This window comes from Paramisgurnus dabryanus, chromosome 12 (genome assembly GCF_030506205.2).
Source record: "Paramisgurnus dabryanus chromosome 12, PD_genome_1.1, whole genome shotgun sequence".
Lineage (NCBI taxonomy): Eukaryota > Metazoa > Chordata > Actinopteri > Cypriniformes > Cobitidae > Paramisgurnus > Paramisgurnus dabryanus.
In genome coordinates, this window is record NC_133348.1 from 5,349,435 (window position 1) to 5,370,070 (window position 20,636).

General features: G+C 37.7%; 1 protein-coding gene across 1 annotated transcript; it reads right to left on the bottom strand.

Annotated features, from left to right (window-relative positions):
* Positions 1 to 195: 195 nt before the first annotated feature.
* LOC135737866 (uncharacterized) lies at positions 196 to 20,544 on the bottom strand. The gene is made up of 8 exons (XM_065255740.1): positions 20,271 to 20,544; positions 18,428 to 18,713; positions 17,782 to 17,904; positions 14,272 to 14,529; positions 13,991 to 14,082; positions 13,044 to 13,225; positions 7,867 to 8,036; positions 196 to 725 (listed from the first exon to the last, which is right to left on the bottom strand). Exons 1-8 carry the CDS (start codon positions 20,529 to 20,531, stop codon positions 553 to 555), a joined length of 1,545 nt encoding a protein of 514 aa, XP_065111812.1. The 5' UTR covers positions 20,532 to 20,544; the 3' UTR covers positions 196 to 552.
* Positions 20,545 to 20,636: the final 92 nt, after the last annotated feature.

Genomic DNA, 20,636 nt, shown 5'->3' on the forward strand with positions numbered 1-20,636 from the left:
CTGCTTTGATTATTTAGCAACACATTTAATCTGTAACAACCAGTGTTCAAAACTCCTTTCCACAATGGTAAACTAACTTGATCTGTCAGGTTGGATTTTGTGGTCCAGGGTCACATTAGCCCTGCATTATGTGGATATAAAAAACTACTTGTTTATCATTTTGTTTGAAACTTTAAAAAAAACATGAAACGTTCATGAAGTATGAAGGTGCTTTAATAGCAAGCCTGCAACCTTGCAATTGACCATGATTTACAGAATAGCTCGAGTACAGTGACAATAAAAACAACTCATGACTGAGACTCGTGATCATTTGAACTAAAACTGACATATATTTCATAACAGCAAGATTAAAGCGTCTCTTCATTATTGTGCTTAAATAGCACACGATTACAAAGATTAATAAAGGCTAAAACCTTCAGAGTGGAAAAAATACAAAAAAGTAAAAAAGCATTTAAAATCCTGTAAAAACACCTAACAAAGAGAATTAAAAACAAACTCATTGAGTCCGCTTATAAAAAGTCAATAAAAACAGATTTGGTGTGCGTAACAGTCCTAAGCCACAGGCAGTTCACAGGCCACCAGTGTGCCGAGATGGCTTAAACTGGCCTGAGCACATTGTAAAACCATTCCCTTCACCGCCTGCAGATAAATCTCCTGACCCGAGTTCAGGTACAGCCACATGAGTCGACTCAGCTGGGCTGTCAACGAATCCCCGTGTAAACTCTCTGTACAGACGCAACACAAAAATACCAACACTGTCAAACATGTGCAACACAACATATGAAGCAACATACAGATATTAACACTTCTCTATTTACTCAGATTTGTATGACAACGTTTAGCAAGTTGTTACAGGCTTTTGTGATTTTTCACTATATTGTATCGATCAGGGGTCTCCAACAGTTTTGTAAACAAGGGCAACCACAACAGGTAAAACAATCTGGAGGGCTCATTTTTGCATCTACGCAAAATTTTAATTTTATTAGCTAAACGAAGTAAGAAATATTAAAATTGAGGCTATTAATAGAATGTGCTCTGGCAGGAAACTCACAGACTCTGTGCGGGCAACACGTTGGAGACCACTGCAAAAAAATATTTAAGTAAAAATTTTCTTAGATGTTTTTACTGAAAACAAGACAGAAATACTAACAATTCTTAAATTAAGAAGCTTTTTCTTGATGAGCAAAAAGACAAGGTAGTCTAGTTTTTTACACCAAAATTATAAAATTTAAGTGATTTCGTGCATAAAACAAGCAAAAAAAAAATTTTGCCAATGGGGTAAGCAAAAAAATCTTCAATTTTTTTTAAACACTAAATTCAAGAAAAAAGTCAAGAAAAATTTGCTTACCCCATTGACAGATTATTTTGCTTGTTTTATGCACAAAACACTTAAGTCTAGTTTTTAGACCAAAAATATAAAATTTATTTTCTTGGGTCATTTTGCTCATCAAGAAAAAGCATCTTAAGTTAAGAATTTTTAGATTTCTTTACGGAAAACAAGACAAAAATACTAAGAATTTTTTTTCTTGAAAATCTTTTTTTTTTTGCAGTGTATAGTTCATATCAAGATAAATGAGGAGGACAAAATAAGAATAATCTCAAATTTTTTTTAAAAAAAATCTAAGGAAGCAAAAAATGCTCTGTAGTTTCAAACTAGAGATCGACTGATGCGGATTCTTTTTAAACCAATACCAAATATTTGGACACTTGTGCCCAATAACCGATTTTTATTTATTGTTATACTACTGTTTTTGACACAATTACTACAACACTACTGAACAAATACTTATAATCAATTAAAATTCTTAAATTAAGATGCTTTTTCTTGATGAGCAAATGACCCAAAAAAAATAAGTCTAGTTTTTAGACCAAAAATATCACATTTAAGTGATTTTTTGCATAAAACAAGTAAAAAAGTCTGCCAATGGGGTAAGCACATTTTTTCTTGAATTTAGTGTTTATAAAAAATAAAAATGTTCAAGATTTTTTGCTTACCCCATTGGCAGATTTTTTTTTAGCTCGTTTTATGCACGAAAAAACTCAAAGTTGACATTTTTGGTCTAAAAACTAGACTTATTTTCTTAGGTTATTTTACTTAAGAAAAAGCATCTTAAAGAATTTTTAGATAGTTTTACTGAAAACAATCCAAAAATATTTTTCTTGAAAATAATTTTTTGCAGTGCAAGCATTAATTTATGGCGGTTTTATTAATATAAAGCTACGATGTTACGATCGATTTACGTGACTCTGCGAGTTTGGCTCCATTTCTTAGCTAGGCTGCATAAATTGCATATCAGGCATTTATAACACATCTCATCAGTGCGTTAATGTCGGTTATGTTAAATAAGTTTATTAAAGCAAAGCAAGTATACTCAAAGTCCATTTAATGAGTCACATCAATCCGCAATCACATTTGTAGTGCACGTTGTTGTTAGCGCCTCTCCTCAGATGCGTCCAGAGCGCAATTCTCAAAATGGCCACAAGATGGCTGCATTTATCGGATATATTGGATTGAACGATAATGGGAAAATGCTTAAATATTGGGGAAAATATCGGGAAACAGATATCCGTCGATCTCTATTCCAAACCAAATAACTTCAGATCAAAAACAACATTTTGATGGTCTAATGCAGATGGTTGTTAATAATTGTATTTTTGTAAAAAGACCTTTTGTGATTACTTCTATACAGTGATTTTTTTTATATTTGTCTAATGTATAACAGGGAGAAAAAAATATGCATTTTAGTAATGGGAGTGGTAGGGATGTGAATTGTATCTTGTACAGTACTATATCAGTTCTCTCAACCAGCAAAATTATGTTTGCCTCAAATTATCCTGCAATTCATTTGGATTCAGGGGTATAATGATCGATTTATCAATATTTATCTGCATCTGCATTTCCTATGCTACCCCTGCTTTGACGTTGCATCTGACACATGCAGACAGTATTTTCAGACCATATTAATGGAAAATGAAGACATTATATGAACGTGATGTGTGTCAAAATAAAGGTACCTCATATGGACATTTAACATGCCACAATAAGGCATCGTATCATTAGCCATTCAATCAATGCATCGATCCATATCAATGTATTGTAACACCCCTAAGGAGTGGAGACCTGGCAACCCTTAATTCACTAAACCAATCACAACAATCCTGTAGTACAAATACAATTTTTTTTTGTTTTAGGTCATACTTCTCCATAAACCCCACAAGTTAAGCGCTTATCTAGATGGACACAAAACAGAGTTTACCACCACCAAAGAAGAGATGGGAATCTGAAAAAAACCCAAAGATGGTAAACAAGACAAACTGCCTGGAGTCTGGGCATACATTTAAACTGACCATCATTTCTTCCCCAGTGGTTCACAGAGGGACAAAACGACTCCCTCATAAATCCTAATCAAGTACCTCGCATCATCATTCCTCTGACCGATTTAACCATCTCACCGACCTCAGCCTCCATTAGTCCTGAGCTAAAATATTTGACATTTCTGCTACATCCGAGCATTCTTGTGCCAAACAGAATAAATATGTAAATTCGATTAACACTGAAATCAATTCGGCTGAGAGTTTCACAAATAAGGCCCAATACATCATGGTGAACCTGGGTGTCAAGCATCGCTAAACCAAGCTGAATGAGCTTAACATCCAACCCTAACAGCCTTATTTTCCTCTACACCACATTTAATACGGTGTCTTGGTCATTTTATTTTATTCACACAAGGCCTTAGGCACAGTGCTTACATTGGTAGCTGGCAGAGATGGGTAAAGTACACACATCCTTTACTCAAGTAGAAATACAGATACTCGGGTTTAAAAATACTCTGGTAAAAGTTAAAGTACTGACTACAATTTTTACTTAAGCACATGTGAGAGCTGAAACGTCTTTACTTAAAGCGACACCATGTAATTTTTCAACCTTTATAAAAAATTTTCAAGACCCTTGTGATAGTACATCAACTTTAAATAGGTTGAATGACATGTCTACCATAGCCTGACGGGGTCTGTATCGCTTTTACTCGTATTTTAAAACTTAGGGTTTCGGGTAGTAACCAGAGCACAAAAAAACAAAAAAAAATTTGACTGCTTTACGGCATACGTTACTTCCTCCACACTTTTTTTTGACGTGAATTTTGCTGGAGGCTACTTAAGGAGTGTAGAGAGCAACTTCTATTATGTGACTCTGTGGCACCGTGTTAGTGTAATGGACCTATGACACGGTCGACCTGGGTTCGATTTCCCTTTAAGGCAATTTTTTATATAAACTCACGATCTTGATTCATACATAAATGCGATCTTTATGAATGACGGCGATTATCTTGCATATAGTTCCCTGTATTCAGATGCTGCATTCACGTGTTCACGTATTTACCTTTCTTTTACCGTCTATGGTATTTACATTACAATCCAGGATGCTATAGCAGTCAAACTTGCTCAAACTCACACAGTGTAAAACCAAACCCTATTCATTCACCAATCAGATCCGAGCGTTTCTCTCTACTCTCTTCCTCAATTGCTGCGTTCCGCTGTCACTCACGTGACGTATTACAAAGTGGCAGACCTAAACACATCGGTTTACTTGGATTTGGAGCGACAATTTTCACACAAAAGAGAGGAAAAACGAGCACCATTGCGGAAAATCCTGGTGGCGAGGGAGAGAGGGACGATGCAACAATATGTTTCGAAAAAGGCAAGGAAAGTCTTCTGGTTATTTCTCAATTGAAGGCTGCAGCCTACGGAGGTCAAATATGCAGGCTGCATACGTCATCAAGCCTGGTTTATTAAGGTAAACTGAGCATTACATTCGCAAATCATAAGCATACTGCAACAATTTACGATTAACTAAGCATAATAGTCAACTTTATAATTGTTAATATTCTGAAATAAGACAGTCTTGATGACGTATGCAGCTTAGAAATACGACATCCTTCAGATTGAGAAATGGCTTCTGCCACGAGTTCCTCATCAGAAAGTTGTAACATGACTGCGTTTCTCCCTGATGCCTCAAAATGTTGATCGTTTAGAGTTTAGTTTATAAAAGTTTAGTTTTTAGTTTAGTTTTAAGGTTGGCCAGTTCTTTTCCTTTGCGACAGTGCTGCGGCGCTTGTGGCCTCTAGGGGCGCTAGGCGTGAAAAATACATGCCTAGCGCCCCCTAGAGGCCAAAAAGTTCCGGTGTGCCTTTAAGTAAAAAGTAGTCATGAATACTACCCGTTTTAGTGTCATGCTGGTAACTGGTAACCTCACATCATACAAAAAAGATTTCAGCTTACTACTCTCACCGGTTATGTTTAAAATGGAGAAGATTATTCCTCATCTCTTGACTGTGACAAAAGGCAGTTCTCATAATAAACATATTTCAAGATTTTTTTAAACAAAACGTTACATGTGTTAAGTAGTAATGCTCCGATTGAACGGCCGCAGATTGGTATCGGCCAATAACAGCATTAAATGACTTGATCGTTACTCGCTAAATTTGCCGATCTCAAGAACCGATCTTTGCATTCAGGAGCCATATGATGACAAAAGTAAACAGTGCGAGCATTTTTATAACCCGTTTGGTCACGTGCAGATTTGTGTGTGTGTGTGTGTGTGTGTGTGTGTGTGTGTGTGTGTGTGTGTGTGTGTGTGTGTGTGTGTATAGTAGGGATGCAGCGATTATAGATTTTGATGGTACGGTTATAGTCTGATAAATAATCACGGTTGTACGGTTATTACGGTTATTAAGGATTCATTTATTTCACAACATTAATGTATAAAATCACATGAATACATTTTTAATCAATTGCTAAATGTTTCTGTATTTTCAGTTTGTGTATTTTTTCTACAATTCTTGGACAAATGATAATAATAATAACTTAGCTGGCTTTGACTTAAACAGTATAGGTGCCTTTAAAACCTGTAGGCTATTCATTTTAATGATCTTTTGAATAAATGTAATTTTACATTTGGACTGAATAAAGTTATATTATTTTGGTTTGTTTGAAGTAAAATATATGAAGTAAAAATGATAAGAGCCTCTCAAAACGAATAATAACACAGGGTCATCCTGGGCCAGGTACTGCCAGTCATTTGACAGGTGTAGCTTAATATTACACAAAAATCAAATATAAATATTAGGGGTGGCAAGATTAACGTGTTAACTCATGCTATTCATTAATTAATCATTAACGCGTTAAAATAATTCAACGTAATGAAATGCAGTCAGACCACCAGGAGCCCCGCCCGGGTTTGATCCGCGAGCAGGAGGTTTTTAATGCTGTACAGAGTAGACCGATTGAAGTGTGGCTCTTTCATGTACGGATGCAGGTGCGCGCGCACCCACACACACACACACTCACACACAAACCAGATGCACGAACAACCAAGAGACGCGTCACGCGCACATATTCTTTTGAACGCGGAGCTTTGTCATACAATGCATCATGACGCATGCGCCTCTTGGTGCTTCGTGGATCTGGTTTGTGCGTGCGTGCGTGAAACAAAAACACGCGGTGTAGCGAAGGCTTTACGGTTACTTAACCGTGACGTTTTAAACCGCGGTTAATAGTGAAACCGGTTAATCGCTGCATCCCTAGTGTATAGAGATGTGTATTTTTTGATGACGCGCTCCGGTCCTAACAGCGCAGCGCACCTTCACATCCCCATCAAAGAGCATATACAACACATATCTACCGCGGACAATTGCATCCGCATGCCAAAAAAAGTTTATTATTTGCACACACAGCAGCCTGTCATCAGTGCACGTGAACAGAGCAATCTCTTTCACTTCTTAAAGCTACAGTAACCCAATTCATGTCTCAAAATGACTCTCTGCTCTTCACTGAAGAACTGTTGTACTTTATATGAATGTGTGTGTATTTAATTCATGACTGTGAAGCGTTTTATTTGTGTTACTTTTAACAGGCATAAGCCTTTTTAAAGGCATATTAAATTTCTCTTTGCAGAAGAAATATTTGTTGTGCTTATTAGGGGTGTCACGATTACACTTTCGATTCTAAAGTCACACTGTAAAAAATTAAATAAGAAAAACTTCTTAAATTAAGATGCTTTTTTTCTTGATGAGCAAAACAACCCAAGAACATAAGTCTAGTTTTTAGAGCAGAAATATCAAAATTATGTGATTTTGAGCATAAAACAAGCAAAAAAATCTGCCAATAGGGTAAGCAAAAAACATTTTTCTTAAACACTAAATTCAAGAAAAAGTAGCTTACCCCATTGGCAGATTTTTTTTTTGCTTGTTTTATGCACAAAATCACTTAAATATTTTTGGTCTAAAAACTAGACTTATTTTCTTGGGTCGTTTTGCTCATCAAGGAAGAGAGATATAAGACGTAAAAAGTACAGATGTGTGAAAAAATGTAAGGAGTAAAAGTAAAAAGTAGTCTGAAAAATAAATAGCGAAGTAAAAGTACAGATACCAGAAATATCTACTAAAGTACAGTAATGAAGTATTTGTACTGTGTTACTTCCCATCTCTGGTAGCTGGCCATTTCAGGACTTACACAATGCATGTAATCGCTATGCTAGGAACAATGAATGCGCAAATGCTATGGGAGTAAGCAAGCCTAGACACAGGGGACTGAAGATTAAAAAGTTTGAATCTGCTGAATAAACACAGAAACAAGGAAGTTTGGCAAGACAGCACCAGATGATGTTAGATGTTAATGAGCAAATCTAATGAAAACAGTAATACGCCAAAGACAGCAGATAAGACCTAAGGGTCTTACTTATCCCTATGCTAAATTAAGCTTGGCTTTGTAAGAATGTCAATACAAGCCGTTGGACCCATCTAATGAGTTGCTTGGTTTAGATTCATATAAAACAGGCCTGTATGTTGTCAGTGGATTAAGTGAAGTCACCTTGAGAGATCTTTGTGTCAAACTCCAGCAGCGTGTAGAGTTGGTCAGGTAGTATCTGTCTGGCCCAGGTATTCTCATCCAGGTAAATCCAGTCACGAATAAGCCGCTTTCTCCGCAAGAAACCTTGCACGTGATCCAGATAGACGGCATTTCCTGACACCAGATACAGTCTGAAGAACAAAAAAACTTGTTATTTGCATGTATAGAATCCCAAAAAAGTGGCTAAAGGCTACAGGTGAGTGAAATTATGTTTTTTTTTATTAACATAGGTGAAATGTTTAGTAACTCTTTTGTATTGCTTTCCTAAAATAAATCTCCTTTATAGTGCTTTATAGTATACAGAATTTTAATGTTTGCTTTGGTATCAACAATTAAACAATTTCACAGTACTGGTTTTACAATTATTCAACACCCTTTTAGCTTGTTTCTCCAAATGCACGGACAAAAGCTTAAATAGCTTGGCTTTGAACATTTGGTTATCCCTGTATACTGGAGAGGGCTGACAAAATGGCTGAAAAAATTCATTCGAATTTCATACTTGAAAAATAATATTTGAATTATAAAGACCAACTTTATCTTGGAGAAAAAAAACTTAAGCCCACAAGAGGGCGCAGCACAACGGCTCAATAATATAACAAATCAGGTACCGCATATTTTTTGGTAAACGAGTTTTATTGAAATTAAATTTATTAAATTAAATTTTGCAATACAAAAGGCAATTCATATTAAGGGCATTTCAATAATATATTAGTGGATAAATTAACGTGCATTTATAAAGTATGAAAACGAATGAATTATTATTTAGGCTAAATTATGCTTGAGAGATAATTATTAGTCGCTTTCGATTTTGTCATCATTTTATAAAAAGCTTAAATACAATCCACAACTTAAATTATATCCGGTGCTTTCCTTGGTCGAAAATGTAGAAATATATACAAGAGTAAAAAAAAGTACAAAACGCAACATTTAGCTTACGCGGAGCGAACAAAAAGCAGTTAATAAAGCAGACCCTCCTTAAAAAATTAGATCAGTGGTTCTCAAACTTTATCCGCTTTAAGAGCGAAAAAACAGACCCAGGATGTTCCTTAAGTCATGCCGCACACATTGCCATCAAAAGAGTCTAGCTCTGTGCCAGCGCATAACTATAGATGTGTTAAAAAAAGAATGAGAATATAGTATATATGTTCAGGAGTTAAATTGGGGTTTGTTTTGTGGGGACGCTCTGTTAGGAGGGAGGGTTCGAGGGGTAACATGTTTTTTATCCTGATGACAGCAAAGCCACTGGTGTGTTTCAATGACATTTTGGACCTCTGATAGGATTTTATAAAGTTTCAGCTTTGAAGCTGTGCCACAGGTTGACCCAAACTTTAAAACCTGAACTTTAAATTATGCAAATCTATGAGTCTGACACCCTATACGCATTTGTTGCACATGTCATTATGCACTATTGATCAAACTTTGAAGGAAGTTATTAGACTCAACCTCCTTGACTAATTCTAGGCATAAAGGCTACCCAAAAAAAAAAACCCGGTTTTGTCATTCATGCACGGGTGTGTGAAGCCTATGAATGAAAACACATCATTATTCGCGTCACTTCACACGCACCAGCGCAGCGCATACACTGTCGCGGAGCAGAGCGAGACCTTCAGTATGTGTGCGGTCCTGGGCCAATTTAAACTCTGCATATGTATCAGAGTCCTGATCGGAAGGTAACATCCGATTCCGATCGAGTCTGAAACCACGTGATCGGAAATCGGCCCCGGATCGGGACATCCCTAATAATAAGGAATATAAATGTGTCCACGACCAATTTTCTCATCCTCCATAACAATTTTCATTCTTTGTTTAAGCCCTCAAGGAACTAACATTTTCAAAAAAAAAAAAAAAAAAAATTTTTACTGACACTCAAGATGACTGCCAGGTAAGCAGCTCTTATTTTTTCTCTCCAGATAAAAGTTTACATTTTGTTTGTCATAGTACCTAGACAACTTTTAGTTCTCATTACCGAAACATGAATTTGTAAATGCATATATTTAATGCAATATCATGTTGTGGTAACTTTATTATGAAAATCTTAAAAGTAAATAATTCTATAGGAAATATTTTTGAAATCCTCAAAAAATAATGATTATGCAAGTTTAGACCTTAATCTTGTGTTAAAAAAAAAAATTGCATTTTTAAAAAAATTTTTTAAAGCTCTACTGTGTACTTTATTGAGTTAATTCTTAACAAAAACCCATGTTTTCTTTCAAAAGTATGTGCTCATTCATGTATAATTACTTCCACCCCACTAATCAAAGTATTCTCGTAAGTGTAGAATCTGCTATTTAAAATGCATACCGTCGAAGCGCTCTCTGGCTGAATCCATGTTGTGCCTCCATCTTTGAAATACATTCGCCGACGAGGGACATTCCTGAAATTCAAGCTCCGCCTTTCGCGCTTTCACTCTACACTCACGCTGGCCGATAGCTGAAGCCTCCGGAGGTTGCATGTGTAGGCGGTATACGTCATCAAGACAGTCTTATTTCAGAATATTAACAATTATAAAGCTGACAATTATTCTTAGTTAATTGTAAATTTATGTAATATGCGTATGACTTGCGAATGTAATGCTCAGTTGATTTAAATAAACCAGGCTTGATGACGTATGCAGCCTACGACCTGCGTAGCTGAATCCTTCGGCTGCGACAGCTGCAAACCGTGATGAACCTGCGATCTAATGCTTTGATTTGAAAGCCTGTTGAAGACATATTCTCGAGGACATTAAAACAAGTCGCCAAGGAAGCGAAACGGGGATTTTAAACGACAACGTGACAGGAAAAACATCAAGACCAAAGTCACTATTGGAGTTAGTTTTCCAAGATGGGGCTCAAGGGACACTGAAGTTGCACTTTATATCTTCTCCACAGGTAATTCAGCATATTCGTTTACATCTATACAGTCCATGTTGTAAACTTGAAGTTTTATAGTTCCTTGGCTAACTTTAGCATGATTATGCATAACACTTGTTAGTGTAAACATGCATGTGGTTTAATGTGTTCAACAGACACACGCCGTCTCTCCGCCCATTTATGTAATCTGAGGTACTGAGATCAATGTTTTTCATCTTTTCTGACCTCTAGCACAAACACACGGTGACAGCCCTGTTTTTAGCTTTTCATTGATAAAAGCGTCTGATCTGCGCGTCTTTCGTTTCATTTTACAAGTGTGTGAAAGTTGCACGATCTTTTTTCACCAATATGAGAGAAAGCTCTTACATATACACGGACATGTAACGTTTACATAAAACATAAGCATTGTACTCTGACATAATGTCTGACATAATACTCTGATAAAAGCGTCTGATCTGCGCGTCTTTCATTTCATTTTACAAGCTTGTGAAAGTTGCGCGATCTTTTTTCACCAATATGAGAGAAAGCTCTTACATATACACAGACATGTAACGTTTACTTAAAACATAAGCATTGTACTTTGACATAATATTAGTTCGCGTCCATTTAAACCCATCATGGTTGCTTTTTGTATGTGATTTTAAGCGGACATATCATGACAATCATACTTTTTTCATGTTAAACATAAATCTGTGTGCTTTGATGGATCACAGGCAAAGGACATTGCAAATTGTTCATTTTTTTCTCATTGCTTTTGCTTTGTAGCTACTGGAAGCCATGTTAACCTTGGCATGACACGGCCGGGCCACCGTACGAGTTAAAACGCGTTCCGAATGGGGGGGGCTAGAAAGTAATATTCAGTTGCTTGTCATATAGACTTTCACCGCTAGATGGGAGTAGATCCTACACAGTGGAGCTTTAAAAATCTGGATTTTGTGAGAATCACCCATGAGCGTTCGATACACATAAAATTCGAATGCCCAGTTTTACATTCGAATATGCATTTATTTTTTACATTCGAAAAATATATGAAATTCAAATCTTAATTTGACAGCCCTAATACTGGATAGACAGTGAATTCAGGCTGACTTTAGAGCGGAGTTCAGGGCATGCTTTTTGAGTTCAGTCACCCGACACTTCAAAGATGTCATCGATGTGGTGCGGATCTCACCCCATCAGTTACTGCAGGATGTTTGTTTGAAGCTGTCAGTGGTACCCACATCTCTACCCTGCACATTCTCTGGGCTTCAAAGCAAAGTCTGAAAGCCAAGCACTAGTAAAGCTCAAGCTCTTCCTTACTTGGTTTTATCAAAAGTGACTGCGATTTAAATGACACCGCATCAATTTATGGCTTCAGTAGTAATCCGGAAAAATTAGAGGTTCCTTTGGACACCACAAAAAAGTGGCTATTGGTATATGGCAAGCATTGCAATCCTAATTCTGGATATCCATGAAAGCGAACAGACAATAGGGAGTATTCCTGCAGTTACCAACGCAAGGTCATGGGTTCGCTCCCCAGTGAACAACACACACTTGGGTCAATGACGTGACGTTAATTATTTTGTGTCTGTATGGATAAATTAAATATAAAATGGTTAAAATTTCAAAATAAATTGCAGATTACTCACATACATTCTCTTTTTTGAGGACCAAGTCTCAAATTTCTGGTTTTATTTTGAAAGAATATTTGGGGATAATTGCAAAAATGTCAATGTGGTGTTACTGGTCTGTGTCAATTGGTGTAACTAGTATTTTTTTTAATTACAATATAAATATATTCATTAAAAAAAAAAGTGGAATAAAATATAATCTAGTTTAGAGTAACGATTTTTTTTTGCATACATTTTTACATCATTTGTCAAAGATTATTTAGAAACGGAGCTGTTTTCAGCATATGTCAGGACAAATATTACAAAAACGCATTAAAATTTACATTTAGAAATAACTAATTTTTTTTTCATGATTACGCTTACATGCCATCAAGGTGGATACATTTTTTTATATTTCTCATTCTTTGGCACAATTTGCGGTTACGCCATTTGACATTTACAGGTCCACTCAGTTTTAACTTTCATAAAAATGGTGCAAAGGTCATTTTTATTGCATAAAATTAACAAATACACTGTGCATTGAAATAATCCTGATGCATGCTTTTAAAACAAGTTTAAAAAAAATCAGAATTTCTCATCTTGCCAAACCGTTTTTGTCACTGACCCACTTATAAAATGTATTCCTTGTTATGCCAAATGCATAAATGTAAAACAAGCAGACCAAAGCAGAACTCACTTGTAATAAGGGAGAGTCTCAATCATTTTCCAGTTGACGTAATTCACGGCCGTCTCCTCCAGTGTGCAGACGCGGGTCATCTGGATTTTGGCCACCTGCCAGAAGCGTTCGCGGTCGACGAGTTTCTCCTGCATCTCTCGTCTCAGCAAAAGATAAACACCCTCCAGCGTGTCTTCATAAACCTGCCAACAACACAACACGTTGTTAGCGCACGTCGAGCGTGTGCCAAATAAGGACACTGAATATTCTGTATGCCCTTGCTTCCAACCAAGTGCATGCACATCGGGGAGCAGGCCTAAATTTGCATATTCGTACATCAGAGGTGCAACCGCAATCAAAATAGGTTTTGTATGCTGCGTGACATGTTGCTGCGGTTATTAACCATTCCAGATCAATGCTAATACTGCAAAAGCCATTCATACTATAATGCAGCATGTTGGCTATGGAAAGTGCACCACAAACCCAAGCCATTAGGTTTGCTAAGGATAAAAATAAGTCAATTAAGGTCTCGCTGGACCTTGTTTGCGTCCTTGGACGCTCCTGTGTGTTGCAAGATGGCGTACAATCTTAGGAGAGCCTGCACTTGCACGCGTGTGATTTAGTGGGACATGCACGGATACGTCTATAATCCATTTAGACAGCCATTAGATAGGAGCGTCTGCTCAAGCTGTGACCTGTGAAATCATTTGCACTGGCTAATGAAATGAGAAATCAGAACAATGCAGCAATATTTAAGATCACATCTTCAGAGGAACTTATTTGGAAAACTTGAGGTGGAGAAGAGAGATATCGGCACCAATCACGAGTGAAGAAAATGAAAAAGGAAAGAAACGTGCCAGATTTATTCAAACACACAACAATGCCCTACAGGGATTAAAGATTTTATCCTAAAGAAAAAAGTAATTAACTCATATCTGCTTTTGTATGATAACCTAGTAACTCTGTACCTTCCTTCGTTTCAGTCGGCCCCAGTCACGACCCAAGATCCAAGCCACGAGCGACTTGCACATGGAGAAGTAGTTTTCAACAGTCTGAATCCCTGATGGAAAGAAATGAGTCGAGTAAGAACAAGAGACACAGATATTCCCAGGGCCTGAAGACAGGCAGAAACTTTCTCCATAAGAAAAGCTAGTATACATTTCTCAAGGGAGAACCGAATGCAAAATAAAACCAAAATCAAGGTTTTCAACATCAAGATGATTCTTCAGAGCCCAATCCCATAACCTACCCAAACTCTCGTCTCCGCCGGCCAATCTGCCTCTCCAGTAGTCGCTGGTGATGGGATGGAGAGATGCCAGATATCTCACATCACAAAGAGTCTCTCCCCAGGTAGCCACCTTACTCTTGCTGTGTTTCTTCCACTGGAGGAAAATGGATCGCAGCTGCTTGTTGTACGGCGCTGGCTGACGAAACAGCCAGTAAGTGAAGAGCCACTGGAACCTGCATTGGACGTACTGATGGTACATGGACTCCAGCTCTGTGTGGTCTAAAAGGTAGCAAAAGACAGAAACAAGACAAATACGAGAAACAGTAGCTGCATTTTCATTTAAGATGAGCAAAACTTTTGCTGCATTTTCTAAATGTCAACAAAAAACGAATGCATTAAAGGGATAGTTCGGCCAAAATGATATTAAACCCATGATTTACTCACCCCCAAGCTGTCCGAGTTGCATATGTCCATCGTTTTTCAGACAAACACATTTTCTGATATTTTAGAAAATGTTTTAGATCTTTCAGTTGATTAAATGTAACGTTACGGGGTCCACGACCTTCAAGTCCAAAAAAAAGTGCGTCCATCCTTCACAAATTAAATCCAAACGGCTCCAGGATGATAAACAAAGGTCTTCTGAGGGTAATCCGCGCGGGTTGTTGTAGAAATATCCATATTTAAAACTTTAACTAAAATAATTACCTTCCGGTAGAGCTGCCATCTTAGTAGCGTCCGCATTCAGGATGAGAGCTTACGCAGCCTACGGAGGCTACTCTGCTGCTGCTCTGTGCCCCCGCCCTCCGAATTTGTCATACGTCACTAAGAAAAGTGCGTACACTACGCTAATACTCTCTCCTGAATACAGAGGAGTTTAAGATGGCGGCGCTACAGGAAGGTATTTATTTTCGTTAATAAAGTTTTAAATATGGATATTTCTACAACAACACCGCACGGATTACACTCAGAAGACCTTTGTTTATCATCCTGGAGCCGTTTGGATTTATTTTGGGAATGATGGACGCCCTTATTTTGGACTTGAAGGTCGTGGACCCCGTAACATTACATTTAATCAACTGAAAGATCTAAAACATTTTCTTAAATATCCGAAAATATGTTTGTCTGAAAAACGATGGACATATGCAACTCAGACAGCTTGGGGGTGAGTAAATCATGGGTTTAATATCGTTTTTGGCCGAACTATCCCTTTAATGACAGCTTTTCAATTGACCAATGTTATCTGCTGTTATAAAAAGGCATCAATGGTGATGTGATTTGTTCATTTAATATTGTGTATACCAAGATATGCCAAGCAATATAGACACAGGCCTGTAATAGGTGGTGTATTAAATAAGCATTAAATCAGATAGGAAATACCAAGTGAGTCATAGTTCAGCACTACAGGCACATCACATCGTTCAGAACCCAGACGTCACATCCAAACTCTTCAACCAACAGCCAATTACTGAACTTTAGTGTGACCAATAGCTAAAAAAAAAAAAACCACTGGATAGCACACTTTTCTTCAAACACTCCATTACTTGGAGGGCAATAGGAAAAGCACACAGCAAAGACATCTGAAAGGTCAACCAGACCAGGGATAATATCCAGACATCATGATGTCCTTTCGGTTAGGACGAAATAAAAGGACAATACACGGTTGGTTCCTTTCAACCCAGAGTTTGGGTGCTTTTTTCAGAGTCTAAAGTGAATTGCTGAAAAGGGCAGAGAATGAACTCTTGTTGACTGGATTCAATCCATCAACACTTACAGAGGATTAGGACCAATTATACCACAGTGCAGTTAAATGCTTTATTCTGATTAGTTGATGTTCCACGGGTGTTGGTTATTTTTCTGTAAAACGCACACCTAACTTGTCAAATGTCTTAAAATAACTACCAAAGCAATGTTTGTGGTAATTGCTTTGCGTCGTGCCGCATTACCACTTTGGGAGTGCATTAGTTTCAAATAATTCAACAGCCGTTGTCAATTATTCCTTAACTAATTTAAACGTTTTTTGAGGAAAACATTCCAAGATTTTTCTCCATATAATGAACTTCAGAGGACCTCAATCATCAGCTTCAAAGAGCTCTAAATGATCCCAACTGAGACATAAGGGTATTATCTAGCAAAACGATCATCATTTTCGCAAAAAAATAAATACATTTGTACTTTTAAACCGTAACTTCTCGTCTTGCACTAGCCGCATGACACACTAGTGCGACCTTATATAAGAAAGGGAAACGTTCCGACGCGGTTGCATTTGGAATAATAGGTCCGTAAACACTGCATATAAATTCAGTTGTCACTTCACCTTTTAGTGCTTAATCCTGTTCTGTACACACACAGTTCAGCAACTTACGGGACTGACAACCACATTCTACAACTGAATTTACTCCCGCAAAATGCATCTAGTGACAACCGAATTTACAGAAACTCTGCATAATGTACATAAGCGAACTGAACAACTAGTAGTTAATAAAGTGTTTAAATGCATCATGGACATGACAGGACTCTCTTCAGAAAATATAAATGCCTAGAAGGGGAAAAAAAGTCTTCTGTATGCATGGTGCAGAAAATGATAGAGGCACGAGCGTCGGCTGACTAGTGTTGCCAGATCTTGCTCAAAAAAGCGAACAAGAAAATCCAACAATAAACAGAAATAAATCCAAATGCTTACACTCAAAAGATCAAAATATTGGGACCGGCATCTTCAAACTTTAATAATACCAAAAACTTCAGACAAAAGCCATAAGTGCATATAACAGTAAGCAAGTACAAAAAAGACAAGGAGCTGGCAAACCTGCAAGACTGTGGAGCACCCTCACAAATGGGTACAATACACAACGCCAAGACGGAGGTTTATTGCAAAACAATGCTGTTAAATTATTTTGGTCAAAGATGTGAGTGATAAGCATGCGAGACAGCAAAACGTTGCTATGGTTAGCTCTTGTCAATCATCACATTTTCGGGATGCAGTTAAATGCGGTTGTCACTCTCAAAAGTTTGCAGTGTATTAAGGCCATGGGGAATTTCTTTCACGAAAGTGGAATTCCTGAATTCCTTTAAGGTTGGCCACCTGTTGTGCGAAGCAGTTTTAAAAATCACTTCACGAGGCGCAGCTCACTCAACACAGTGGGCAGCACCGAATTAAGTTTTTGGAGCCGCGTGATGCAAACAGCCTTTAGTGCACGGAACAGCTGTGAACCACCTTTAAGGGACCAAAAGGCTCAGGCTTATTGCATACAGTTGGATACAAAAACTTTGTAATTTTGTATCCAAAATGTGTCCCACATGCATTGCAACTTTTATTACCATTTAAATTGATTGAATGCCCAAAATGTACAGTTGCAATGTAGGCAAAGAATGATTTTTGAAGATGCTACAGTACAAAATTAGACAGTATTATATTTTTTAGTTATGGTCCCTACATACAATGTTAATTTCTGGCCACCTCTCATCTGAATTTAAAGTGAATTTAATGCTTTATTGAATATTTTACTGAAGATGAAAAATATAGTTTTTCCTCACCATTATCCTGGTGTTGGCTGAGAACATGCAGAAACACCAGCGTGATGCTACCATGATGCTTCAATGCCAGATGATAGAGTTCTTTCCATTCAAACTTGAGGCTATCACAATCTTCGGTTTTCTCTGTAAAAACGAGAATAAAGTCATTCAAGCTTAACATGCATTAAGAAATTTTGCAGATGCTTTTATTCATACCAAGCTAACAATATTTGGTTCACAGTACATTTTGTGAATGTTCGTTTTTGGTTCCTAGAAAGGTCTTCAAGGTTTTTGGTTAGCCAGGAAAGTTCTTATTGTTCAAGAGAAAAAAAACCAACAGCAACCAAATACTTACATTTGGAAAACGTTTTGTTTTTGCTGGGAAGCTACTTGCAGTGCATTAAATACATTATACTAGTTTGGAATACAATTTATTAGTTACCCTGCTGAAAAACAAATTCTAATGGCTTCCATTATAAATACTAGTTTAAAACTATAAACAATTCTTGTATATAGGGTAATATAGGTCTTAGAATTGGGTTTTATTTGTTCAGAACACCACACATTACCAGTAGAGACCCATACAGATCATTAGTTTCCATTAAAACCAATACAACTCCCTTAAAACCACTTGAATGAGATTTCTATTGTTTTGAAACATGAGCACCTTGTAGTTTGTCCAGGAAGAGATCTTTGTTGATGCCCCACAGTTTCTCCACATCGACGCAAGGAAGTGTTACCGATGGCAGGGGAACGCTCTCCTCCAGAACGAGCCACTGGATCCAGTATCGGTGAGGCGCGAGCGGAATCTCTATGAAGAGTTTCTCCTGAAGCGCGCGGTTACAGTGGACGTTTCTGAAGAGAGATCTCCACATGAAAACCAAGCGGAAGGCGATTTTGGCGGATAAGGGACACCTGGCGTGAGCATATGACAGACTGACCCCAAACGAGTCCTGTGGACATAGATTACAAGCAGGGCCTGAAGTTAACTTTTTTGACCACCAGCCACTGTGGCAGGTGGATTTAGAAATCCACCTGCCACAGAGACTTTTTACCAGCCAGTTTTTTTTTTGCCTGAATAGTGAATTATAACACTGTCTTTATTGTATGAATTAAATATAATTTTTTTCAGAGCTACAAACGTGAATTTCTCTTTGTCTTAGGTTGTTTGATTAACATTAATGACACAGACTTAAGTAGGTTAATTGAGGTTACTGTCTCTTTAAGACCAGCACAGACTGGTTTTTGACACTCTATACCTACACTTAAGACATAAAGAAATGTTTTATTAGAAAATGAATACTGTTGAGTTCATTTTGTTTATATGTGCCCTGTCAAGAGCAGAAAGATTTTATGTATGCATGCTTTTAGGAACGTCTCTCCGATGTGCCCTATTGAGTCCCCTTAAACCCGCGCACGCACACAGAGAAAGAGGGGGCACAAACTGCGCACATAAACGCCGCACATACGTTGTTTTTCATTACTATATTCGCAAAATGTATGTTAATGTACTACAGTATAAGGCATAGTAGCGCAACTCTCTCTAAAGTTTACACATCAAGAGTTCTGATCCGTCACAGCAGCACTACACATCTGTGCAACTGCGATTGTACTGTAGTCTATGTCAGCATTGCATTCTCATCCCATCTCACCAACAATTTAATACTTACTCGCACATCCAAACGTAGTCAGAGAAGTGCCTCATCTTCTTTCCAATCGCATGAATGTTGTGAAACAGCAGTCGCATCCTCTCAATGAATCACTCCATTTGCATCAGTGATATGCGCAGGTTGATAAGAAATGAGCGGGTGCCGGTTACGAGTCATCCAAAAATATTTTAATGATATTCAGGCCGCGGTCAGTCGGTCGAGTTTAAAAACTACTTTGAACAATTGTGGGCGGGTTAGTTGAAAATGTCGGTCGGGAGTGGGTTGTTTCTACAATGACCCGCGCATCACTGATTCGCATTGGCTACCCGCCAATGTGGCTGGTAGATTGACAGTGTTACCCGCCAATTGCAAAATCCACCCGCATTTGGCGTGTGGTCGGGTGTTAATTTCATGCCCTGATTACAAGTGTTACACGCGACTGTTGTAATACATTTTGGCGCGGCAAGTTAACGCATGTGCGCGCGGATTGCACAAACTTACGTTGTTTAAAATTAAAGATTTTCGCATGTGTGTCTACTGTTAAAATATTTTTCTATACAGCCTTTATCGAAAAAAAAGTCTTAAAAAAACACTAATTATTTTAAACTAAAATGTAAAAATGCACGTTTTACGTTTTAGCCAAAGTTGTACCCAAACAAGATAAATTTAACTACAGCATTAAAATAATGAAAATCAATATTTAAAGAATTTAAATGCGAAACCCCTAAACTAATAGAATTAAAGAAATAGGATTTTAATGTTAAGTAAGACTGTATTAAACTCTTTATGCAAAAAGGTAAAAATAGGCTTTCAATTATACATTATTAAAAACATATCAGGTAAAAATAGATGCAATTTTACCTGGAAGTGTCGGGTCCACAGAGAGTTGCAGGAACAAATTCGGAACAATATACTGCAAGTGCTGCCGAGCCTGAGCAGGGACATGGGCTCCAAATTTCTCAATATTACAAGCAGAACTTCGTCGCTTAAATGTAATAAACCCGTATTATTGTCGCTATTTTCCGTAGAAACTTCAGCCGCAGTCTCTTCGTCTGTGGCAGCGGTCAGGCCGGAGAATTGTTCCAACAACTCTCGCTCCCAGGTCGCACTGAGGTCCGCCATACCTGTGCAGGTGTCGCCGCCTCGCTACTAGCCAACTCGCGGGTGTTAAAAAGGTTAAAGGTTACGAAGAAACCACCTGAGAGGTCAAGAGGCGTGTTGGATTAC